General features: G+C 66.0%; 1 protein-coding gene across 2 annotated transcripts in view; it reads left to right on the forward strand.

Moving 5' to 3' along the window:
* AHDC1 (AT-hook DNA binding motif containing 1) overlaps positions 1-10,751 on the forward strand; it is a 40,235-nt gene that overhangs the window by 20,118 nt on the left and 9,366 nt on the right. The window contains exon 1 of one of the 2 annotated variants that reach the window (XM_042892843.1): positions 6,889-7,649. The exons of the other annotated variant lie outside the window; for it this stretch is intronic. Within the exon in view, the coding sequence (XP_042748777.1) occupies positions 7,535-7,649 (115 nt within the window). The 5' untranslated portion in view covers positions 6,889-7,534. Of the gene's footprint in view, positions 1-6,888; positions 7,650-10,751 lie in introns of those variants that run through there. 2 annotated transcript variants of the gene reach the window in all.

Raw genomic sequence — 10,751 nt, forward strand, 5'->3', positions numbered from 1 at the left:
AAAGGGAGAGAAGGAGCGGCGAGCAGAGAGCAAATCCCCGGCGGCTGCGGGGAGGGGAGAGATTCCTGTGCCGTCGTGTGCGCGGGATGTCCAGCACATGTCTGTCCTTTGGAGGGGAGCCTTGGCAGGGCGGGGGATGCAGCCTGCATGATGGAGAGCATCAGGAATTTCCTGCAGCTGAGGAACACACCAACGAGCAGAGTGCAAGGGAGAGCGGAGGGGAGCGGGGTGCCGGGGGACGCGGGGTCGACGACGTTGGGGCGTGAGGACGGGGCTGCATCCCGCATCCCACATCCTATTTGCCACATCCCGCATCCCCTGTCTCGTACCCCATACCCCGCATCCCCCATCCCACGGGCTCAGATCTGGGGGTCGGGGCGCATTCGGGGGCAGCAAAAGCGACCGTCACACGTGCACGCAGTTTGCAGAGGAGCTCTTCTTCGCTCTCCCTCCTCTTCCTCTCGGGTCGGGTTCACCCCGTCCCGGTGAGGCACTGCGGCCAGGTGCAGGCTGACCTCTCCCTCCCGCAGCCCCCCCGCAGCCATCCAGCGCGGCTCGCACTCCCTGGGGACGCTGTGGGGCCGGAGGGGAGGAGAGATCAGAGGGGGCATCGAGCACTGCCGGAGCCAGGTAGCCAGAAGGTCGCACTGAAAATCTGGAAGTGGAGTTCGTAGCTCGGCAGAGCGCTGCGGAGCTGCCTTGCTTTAGGGCAGAGAGGAGAGGGAGGAGGAGGAGGAAGGTGCAGCGCGGGGCAGAGCGGTGTCCCCGCTGTGAGTGCGCGGCTCTGGGCGTTCCTGTGCCCCATAGCGGTGCTGTTTCTGGCTGCGCTCTGCAGAGCGTTCCTAACGAAGCGGACGGGGGGCACTGGGGAAAGGGAGAGATAAAGGGGGGGGATGCGGAGCGCTGAGCATCACCGGCTTCCTCCCGTCTGCATCCATTCCGTGCCACGCGGCCCCCCCGGCCCGGGGTGAGCCGTGACCCCACACCTGACGGGGCTGCGGGGCCTGGGGCTGCGCTGAGCTCATTAGCGGGCTCCAGCCTCCCCAGCGCAGGGGTCAGAGAGCGCAGCCCGGGGCAGGGGGGCACGGGGGGCTCGGGGCCGCGGGCGCTTTGTGTGGGCCGCTCCGGGGGCCCCCCCGGCCCTCCTGGCCCGGCACGGATGAGCTCTCCGGCCTTTGCGTGTCGGGAATCCGTCCCGGCCCCACTGCCGGCCCTTTGATCTCCAGCACCGGGGCCATGGGTTGCGTGGAGCGGCCCCGGTGCCCCCACCGTGGGACTCGGTGTCACCTTACCCGGGTGCGAACCGCGCACTCGCCCCAAGCGTGGAGTATCTCATTAGCCATCTGCTAATTGTCCCCTCTGCAAAGTCACTCCGCGGGGGGATGAAGAGGGGAGGGGGGTCGGTTCTGCCCGCGTTCCCCGCGCCCCCTCCCCGCTGCCCGCTCTCCCTGTGCCGCTTTGCAGGGCGGGCTGCGGCGAGCCCGAGCCTGGCATCTGCCGAATGTCACCTTACCCAGGCAGCCCGTGCTTCCCTGTCTCCATACCAACCGTTCTGCTCCAGCCACCTGCGGGGGGGGGGGGGGAGGGAGGGTTGGGAGGATGGCAGGGAGCGCCTTTGGGGCGGAGGCGAGCTCTGTGCGCGCTCACAGCCTCCCCCACAACTCTTCCCCCATCCCCAGCGGTGCCGTATCCCGTGCTATAAATCCGCTCCGTGCTCCTTGACCCGACCCGAGGCACGTGGGATGTGCGTGGGACACGGGCTCGACCCCAAAGCGCATTCCTGCTCTGCGTGCCTCAGTTTCCCCGCTCCCCCCACCCCCGGCCCCCGCCCCCCCCCCCCCCCCCCCGGCCCCGCGGCGCCGGCGGGGGGTGGGGTATCCCATCCCCCCCCCCCCCCCCCCCCGCGACCCGCGCGGCCGGGGCCCCTTCCAGCAGCTCTGCACATTTTCCCGGACTGTCCCTTCTTCCCTGCGAGCAGATGTTCGCAGCTTCTTCCCTCCTCCGACCCTCCACCCCCCCTCCGCGCGGCTGCAGCCATTGGGACGTCGCCGCCCGCGTCCCGCAGCCGAGCGCCGGCGCTTCGGGGTCGGGGACGGCAAACGGTGCGGCGCTCAGCCCCGAAGCGCGGCGAGGCCCCGGGCCGCACGGCGGAACGGAGCGGGATTCCAACGTGTGCGTGCGGGGCGCTGCCTCGGGGCCGGGCTGAGGCGTCGGGATCGTGCGGATTTGGGGTCCCCAGGATGTGGGATGCTGCAGCTTTTGGGATCCTGAGGATTTTGGATCCTGGAGCTTTTGGGGATCCGAGGATTGGGATGCAACAGCTTTTGGGATCATGAGGATTTGGGATGCTGGAGCATTTGGGATCCTGGAGCACTTGGGATCCTGAGGATTTGGGATCCTGGAGCACTTGGGGATCCCAAGGGCTTGGGATGCTGGAAGATTTCAGGGTCCTGAGGATTTGAAACCCAGGAGGATTTGAGATGCTGGAACATTTGAGGATTTTGGAGCATTTGGGATTCTGGAATGTTTGGGGACCCTGAGGATTTGGGATCCTGGAGGATTTGGGATGCTGCAGTATTTGGGGATCACAAGGATTTAGGATGCTGGAGTATTTTGGGGTCCTGAGGATTTGAGACCTGGGAGGATTTGGGATCCTGGAGCATTTGAGGATCCCAGGGATTTGGGATGTTTTAGCATTTGGGACCCTGGAAGATTTGGGATGCTGGATCATTCAGGATGCTGGAGTATTTGGGGATCCCAAGGATTTGGGATCCTGGAGGATTTGGGATGCTGGAGCATTTCGGAGGCTGCTGGAGCCTTCAGGGGGATGCTGGAACATCCAGGGAAATGCTGGAGCATTGGGGATGCTGCACGATTTGGGGTGGCGTTGCGCTGTTTGGGGACGCCGCGCTGTGTGGGTGATGCTGGGGGGATTGAGGGGACCTTGAGGCATTTGGGATGCTGAAGTTTTTGGGGGGATGCTGAAGTTCTTGGGGGATGCTGTGCTATTTGGGGGCTGCTGGAGCACGCGGGTGGTGCTGCAGTATTTGGGGATGCGCGGTGCTGCTCTGCACTCTGTGCCAAGGGTGGCTGGAGGGGACTGGGGGGGGGGGGGGGGGGGTGTGCGCAGCCCTCATGTGTGCACACGTGTGTGCAAGGCTCCGGCTGAGCCATGTGGCCGTGCAGTGGGACGGATGGACGGACAGATGGACGGATGGACGCGTCCCTCCTGGCCTGGAATTTCCCCCCGGCGCCTGAAGGAGGGACAGGAGCGAATTGACCTTCTCACCCCTTTTCCTATGGGGGGGCTGGGATCAGGGGCTGCTTCCTGCTCCGTCTCTCTCAGCACGGGTTCCATCCTGCTCTCGGAGGGGGGGGGACCCGTCTTAGGGGCTCTGCTCCGGCCCCATCTCCCTGCACCCCCCCCCCCTTCCTCATCTCCTCTCCCCATCTCAGCCTCCGGGCGCAGCGCCGCGCGGGGAGGAAGGTGGAAAATCGCTGGGAGGAAGGAGCCGAAGGCGGGAGTGATAAATATTGAAAGGGTGGGATTTCGATGTAGGCTGCAACAGCTGTGCTGGTTACAGTGTCACACTATCTCTCCACAGGTTTACTGACCCATTTCCATTCACACGGCTGCCAGTATCTTAGCAACTGCAACAGTCCCCCAAGAACAGGCGTATTGCCTGCTATTAGCGACTGCTGCAACTGTGTCAAGGTTAGCTCTCTCCTCCAGCCCTGCGGGGTCTGCAGGCTGCCCACCGCCCCACCGGGCCATGCTGGGACCCCCCCTCCCCGCAGGCACCCCCCCTCTGGGCGCCCCCCGCAGCACAGCCCCCAGTGAGGGTGAGGTTGGGGGTCCCATGGGTGGGCGCTGGGGTGGCTTTTGTGGGGAAACTGAGGCGCAGATGAGAATCTCCATCCCTCCATCGGGGCGCGTGGGTGCAGAGCCAGCCTGCTCCTTCTTGGCACCCCCAGGTCCTGCATCTTGCTGTGCTCCTCCCGCCCACCGCACAACAAGGGAAACTGAGGCAGGACCCCCCCAGAACCCAGCTCTGCGTGCTGGGACACCTGGGGTGCAGCCGGACCCCCCCTCCCCCTCCCACCCCCCCGGCAGTGCTGCAGACAGCAGGCTCCACGCGAGCGCAGCCGCGGGGACGGCGGAGAGGGAAGCCACAAAAATGATTTAAGGGGCTGGCGGGATTGATTTATTAAGAACAATTAAAAGCGCTAAATACGCTTAGCTCAGCCAGACGCCGAGCAGAGAGCCTGGGGGGGGCGGGGGGAGCGGGGGGGAAGAGACCTGTCTGATGTATCCGGAGGGTGAGGCTGGCAGCAGGGGGGGGGGGACCGGGTGGCACCGGCAGGATGGAGCAGACGGGGGGGAGAGCAGAGCACTGGGGGCTGGCGGCATCCTGGGGCTCAGCATCCCCCTGCTGGGTGTGCCCACGGGGATGGGTTTGCACCCAGAGCTGCACTTGCACCCAGGGGTGGGTTTGCACCCAGGGATTTGGCACCCATCGATGAGTTTGCACCCAAGGATGGGTTTGCTTTCAGGGATTTTGCACCCAGTGCTGGGTTTGCATCCAATGATGGGTTCACACCCGGGACTGGGTTTGCACCTGGGGTTTGCGTGCGGTGGGGTGCGAGGAGGCAGGAGATCCCCAAGCAGTGCTGAAGATGAGGCAGTGCTTCCAGCCACTGCTGGCTGTGGGATGCCCAGTGTGCCCAGTGAGCTGCACTGGAGAGGCCTGCAGCGCTGACCTGGCACGCAGGGATGGAGCGGGGAGCATTGCAGCAATGTATGTCCCAAGGCTCAGGAAACCCCAGCCTGTAGTACGAGGGGATGGAAGAGTCCCCATGCTGCAGGGACCTGCCCAGGGCGCCCATCCCTGTAGCTGTGTGAGGTGGGAACGCAGCTTTGTCCCCATTCCTGTGTCTCCCCACCTATGGATGCTTACCAAGGTGCTCATCCCTGCTGTGAGCTGACCTTGGGGACAGCAGGGTGGGGTGGCATGGTGGGGGTGGCATTTTTTGGGGGGGGTGGTGACTGTGGTGTTTTCCCATCCCAGCAGCGAGGTGCAGGGCTCACCCAAGGCACCCCCCATTGAGCTGCACCCCTTGGCTGGAGGGCTGGGACGCAGCCCTGTCCCACCTGCTGCTCACCACCGCTCTCCTCCTCAGCCCTGCACTGCTGCACATCCAGAGCCCACGTGCCCAAACCACAGACGCCCCCTGAGGGGTTGGGGGGGGGGGGGGGGGGGGCCAGCAGTGACCCCACGAGCTGCTTGGAGAGCTGCCACCGAACCCCACATCCCCAGCCAAACCCCCACATCCCCAACCTCACTCAGGTGACAGCCGCTCCCTGCGGCATCGCTCCGGCTGCCCAAGGGTTAACGAGACTTTGCTGCTCCTGCAGACAATTAGTGACATCTCTGCTGACAGCAGCACACTGAGCTGCCCGCCGCCTCCCCCCGCCTTTGCCCGCGCCCCCCGCACCCCACCATCGCCCGGCCTTCGCCCCGCGCCCCGCCGGCTGTTTGGGCTGCGGCACAACCGCAATCCGGCGCAGCAGCAGCTCCCCTCGCTGCCCTCTGACCCGCTGTTGCTGTGGAAACTGCATCCGACATAGGATTATGGTGCCTCAATTTGCAGGCTCCAAAGTCTTCCCCCCCCCACCCCCCCTCTCCCCGAAAGCCAGACCGTGGCGAGGGGGGGGGGACTGGATTTATACCCCCCTCTCCGATCCCCCCCGCACCAGACACGCACAGACACTCCAAAAAAGGAGGCGCTCGGGGTTTGGAGCTCAGGGCTGGGTGATGGAGGAGAGTGGCGTGTTGTGATGGTGCCAAAGGTGCTGTGGCATCACAGTGAGGCTGTCGGTTCCCCCCTCTGGTACCCATGAGCATCACCTCCCCATATTCCCCATCCCCACATCCCCCAGCCCTTCCACCCCAATCCCTGCATCCCCCATGCCTGCATCCCTTCATCCCGCATCCACGTATCCCCTATCCCCGTGTCCCCCATCCCCACATCCCCCACCCCTTAATTCCCCATCCCTGCACCTCCTATCCTCACATCCCCCATCCTCACGTCCCCCATCCCCACACTCCCCATCCCTTCATCCTCCATCCCTCTGTCCCTCATCCCCACATCCTCCATCCCTGCACCTCCCATCCATTCATCCCCCATTCAACCCTTAATTCCACATCCTTGCATCCCCCATCCCTATGTCCCACATCCCCACTATCCCTGCATCCCCCATCCCTATGTTCCCCATCCCTTTGTCCCCCATCCCAGTATCTCTCATCCCTGCATCCCCCATCCCCACATCCCCCATCCCTCCATCCCCCATCCTTCCATCCCCCATCCCCACAGCCCCCATCCCTGCATCCCAAGGGTTTGGGGTACCAGGAGATGAGCCACACAGAGCCCCTCTGCCAGCTTCCCTCAAAACACCCCGAGGAAAGAGATTGGTCCCAAGGGCCCGGCCCCAACCCTGTGTCCCCCACACCTTTGGGGTGGCACCCAGCGGAGTTGGGCTCCCAGCACCCCATGGCGCCCCATTGGTGCGGCAGGGATGGATGGGTGCTCGTCCCCCCGGGTTTGGGGGAAGGGGTGCGTGGGGGAGAGCGCAGCCCGTTTTGGGAGCTCTGTGGGCTGCGTTTGTGTCTCAGCATCTCTCCCTGCCACCCGGGGAGGTAGGAGCTGAATTAATCGCGATCAATTAGTGCTGCTTGCAGTCACCGGTCCCTCCCTGCGCCAGCTTTGTGCCGGCACGGGGGGCCGGGGGGGGGGGGGAGGGGACCCTCCACACCCAGCGTTTGCCCCATGGTCGGGGACAGGGGACACGTGGGGACAGCAGAGCGAGCCGTGGGGACGCTTTGGAACGCGGCCACGGGTGCTCTCGGAGGGGGCGGCGATGCGTGGGGACGCGTGGGTCCCTCACAGCCCCACTGCTGCCAGCCCCATAGCGGGGCGGCGGGGGTCCGGATCCTGCAGTATACTGCAGCAAACGCCCTGCAATCTGCATCCGAATGAGTCCCACCTTCCTTCCCCCGCAACGTGCTGCCCTGGGCTACAGCTAATCTATTGTGCGCTGGGCTGCAGCCAGCACAAGCTGCAATACAGTAAATCCTTCTGCAGTATCCTGCAAGGGGACCGAGCCCAGCCGCAGCCGCTGCTCCTCCCAGACAAAGCCGGGGGCCCACGCAGGGCCGGGGCGCAGCGCTGCGCCCTCACCGGGGATGGGGACGTGGGGTGGCATCGGGTGTCACCGTGCTGGTGAGAACTCGGCCACCTCCGCTGGGGTGGGAAGTTCCCCAGGGACTTTTGGAGGGACTTTCGGCCCTGTGGGATGTCCCCGCGTCGCTGCAGTCCCCTCGGGCCGTAATGCAGGGCTCGGCGTTCCGGCTCTGCGCCTCAGTTTCCCCACCAGGATGGGCTTCCCGTGCTGCTCGCCCTCCTCCTGCCCCGTGCCCGTGGTTTTGGTGCAGGTTTTGCCGTCGGTGCCCACGGTGCCGTCGTTGTTACTGGGATGGTGTGGGGCTCTGCGGCTGTGCCGGACCCGTCTTTGGAGAGCGAGGCATCCTTCAAAGGGAAGGAGCTCCGTCACCGCCCCACAGCAGCTGCGTTCTCCTCAATTAGAAGAGGTAATGAAGCAATTTATGGGCATCTACAAAGTGATGTGTGAGTGACAGGCTGTGTACGATCCGCGCCGGGGCTCTGCCGGCAAGTTGCGTTCTTCCAATTTTAATGGAATGCTCCCAGTGAAGGGGGGGAGGGGGGGGGGGGGCGCACACGTGGATGGAGGTGTGTGAGGTGTGATGCTCAGAGCCCCTCGGGATGAGGAGCAGGGTGCCCCATTCCCATCCTTGCGGGGCTCAGCCCCACGGCACGACCCTAACCTTGACCCTGACCCCGTGCCACCCCTCTGTCCCAGTCCCTGGGTGGGGTGGCACTGGGACACGGGGCCCTGCGCAGGCACTCTGTGCACTGGGGGTTCCTTATGCACCCAGGCACAGCTTGGGGGCGTCACCCCACTCCCTGCCTCAGTTTCCCTCCCCCCCCCCCCCCCAGACCCCAGCCCTCCGCCCTCAGCGCTGATGCTCTGATTTTACAAGGACGAGCCGCCTTAGTGCTGAGAAGGCTCGAAAAGCGATCGTAATCATCATCATCATCAAAGGGTTAATTGCATTTTAGGGTCACCTGCTGCGCTCAGAGCCCGGCCCAGAGGAATACAGCAGGTGGGCAGCTGGGCCTTGGGCAAGGGGGGTCCCCACGCATTGGGTGCTGCCTGGGCGCCCAGCAGGGTGCAGGGAGGGAGGGTGCACCTCAGTGTGTGCTCATACCTGCGTGCCCCCGTGTTGCACGTTGGTGTGCCTGTGTGCACCTGTGCGCCTGTCCTGTGCCACGCGCAGCCCCGCTGCCGTCCCCCTGCCTCCCGCTTCCAGCTCTGCCCCGCGCTGCCCCACATCTCCCAGGAAACGGGAACCCAGCGCCAGGAGCTTCCGCTCCTCTGTGCCTCCGAAAGAAAAAAAAAAAAAGAAAAGAAAAACCTTCAGAGAGAAAAATAAAAAGAAGAAACACCACCCCGCCACCAGCGCGGCCGTAAATCCTGCCCGGCCCTCTGCCTTTCTTGTCTGGCCAGTTTCTAAAATTGGCCGAGGGAGGCAACTGGCGGCTCTCCCCCCCCCCCCCCCCCCCCCCACCCCGTTATGGACCCCCGGCCCCACCGGGGCCGCACACACCTGGCTGCTCCCCGTGGGGCCGCGGGGGGGCGGCGGGGTGACCCGGCACACCTGGCTCCCTGCCTCCCCCCGTGGTGCCGAGCGCTTCGGAGCTCCGCAGCGCCACGGGGCGTGCGGGTGGATGCGGGTGGGTGCGGGCGTCCCGCCGCCCTCTGGGTCCCGCCCGGTGCCCCCCGGCCCCTCGCGCCCCCCCTCGTGCTGCGGGCGGCCCCCGGGCCCGGTGCTGGGGGACATCGGCCGTGCCGTCCGAGCCCTGGGCGCGGGCACGCGTCCATCTGGCGCCTTCCAAATGTTGCCGGCCTCGCAGCATCCCGGCCCCGCTCGCCGTTAACCCGCAACGCTCCGCGGCCCCGCAGCTGCGTGGGGGAGATGGGGAGGGGAGGGGGGGGTGAGAGGGAGAAGGGGGAGTTTTGTCCCCCAAAGCCCTCGCCGAGGCCGAGGGGTTTCCGCGAAGGTGGCGCGGTGTGATTTGACCCGGCGTGGCCGGGCGCGGGGCAGGGACCGTGAGTCATGCTGGGCTATAAGCGGGAGCGCGGGGGGGGGGGAGGGGCACGGGCGGCACGCGGGGCGGGGGGCGCGCGGAGCTGCGTGGCACCGGGATGGCGCCGCGTGGGGTCACGCCTGCGGAACCCCGGCTGCAGCACCCGGCACCCAAAGGCCGGGGGTTGGGGTGTCCCCGTCACCCCCCCCCGTTGGGCAGGGGGCCGAGGGAGGGGGGCCGGGCCGGCTGCTGCCTCCCGCGCCGGCTCAGCGGGGCGGGGGAACAAAGCTGGCACCGAGGGAAGCGGCTAAATTTAGCCCGTTTCCCTGCGAGCGCTGAACCGCGGCGCTCGGCTCCAGCCGGCCGAGGTGCCACCGTCGCTGTCGTCCATCTGTCGAGAGTCACACGTCCCCAGACCCTCCCCAACACCACCCCTCGGAACCCATCCCCCGCCCCAGCACGGCCCCCCCCCGGGCTGGAGAGGGGAGTGGGACCCCTACGGGGTGAAGGGTGGGGGGCAGAAGGATGGGGTGCGAGGAGCGCTGCACCCGGGCTGGGGGATGCCGTCGGGGTTTGGGCGTCGGGGAGGGGTCCTGGGGCTCCCGGGGGGGGGGCAGCGGATGCGTGCAGTGCGGTGTCAAACCTGTAGGGCACGGGGAGAGGGTTTGTTACGGGGGAATGGTCGTCGTAGGGAGGTGGGTGGGGAGGGGGTCTGCGCTGCAGGAGACCCCCGTGCCACGGCCAGGTGAAGGGCTGTGTCCCCATGGCTGCGTCCCCCTAGTCCTGTGTCACCCCAGCAGTGTGGGCTGTGCCATCTGTGCCCACAGGCTCCCTGCCTCCCCTCCAGCCCCAAGATCTCAGAGATGTTTTGGCACAGGGATTTTCCCACCGTGCCTTGCAGCAGCAGGGTGTGGTTGGGGGCTGCCAGCAGCCGCAGGTACCCAGCGCTTCTGTCCTGTGGGTCCCAGAGCCCCCCCAAGTTCTCGAGGCCCCCGGGATGCCTCATGCAGGGCTTCCCCCTGTCCCGTCCCGCGGCTCCGTGCTGCCTGTGCCCCCCCAGCAGCCAAACCCTTTGTGGTGGTTCCCTCTCCCTCCCACAGCATCACCGGCCCCGTGATGGGGGGAGCATTCCCTGCCAGCCCCCTGCCTTGGGGGTGCCCCAAAATCCCTCTGCTCCAGTGCCCTACAGAAATGGGGACGGGCAGTGGAGCAGCTCCCTGGACCCGTTACCTAAGATGAAACGCAGGCAGCATCTGCTCTGTCTCCTCATTACCAATGGAGGGGGTGAAACCGAGGGGGGGGGAGTGGGAAGGAACAGCATTGCACATCCGTAGGAGCGCCAACCCCCCAGCATCCCCAGTCTGAACCCATCACTGGTGGCACTGGGGATGCTCTATGGGGTTCTGGGGTGTGGGAGCCATGTGCTTTGGGGAAGGGGCTGTGATGGCATTGGGGTTGGAGTGGGGTGAAGTGGGGTCTGCCCGACCCCCCCGTGGTGCGGGATGGGGGGGGGGGGGGGGGGG

Source organism: Lagopus leucura, unplaced genomic scaffold (genome assembly GCF_019238085.1).
Source record: "Lagopus leucura isolate 7727_CA_CO unplaced genomic scaffold, USGS_WTPT01 136-15_obj-0_obj, whole genome shotgun sequence".
NCBI lineage: Eukaryota > Metazoa > Chordata > Aves > Galliformes > Phasianidae > Lagopus > Lagopus leucura.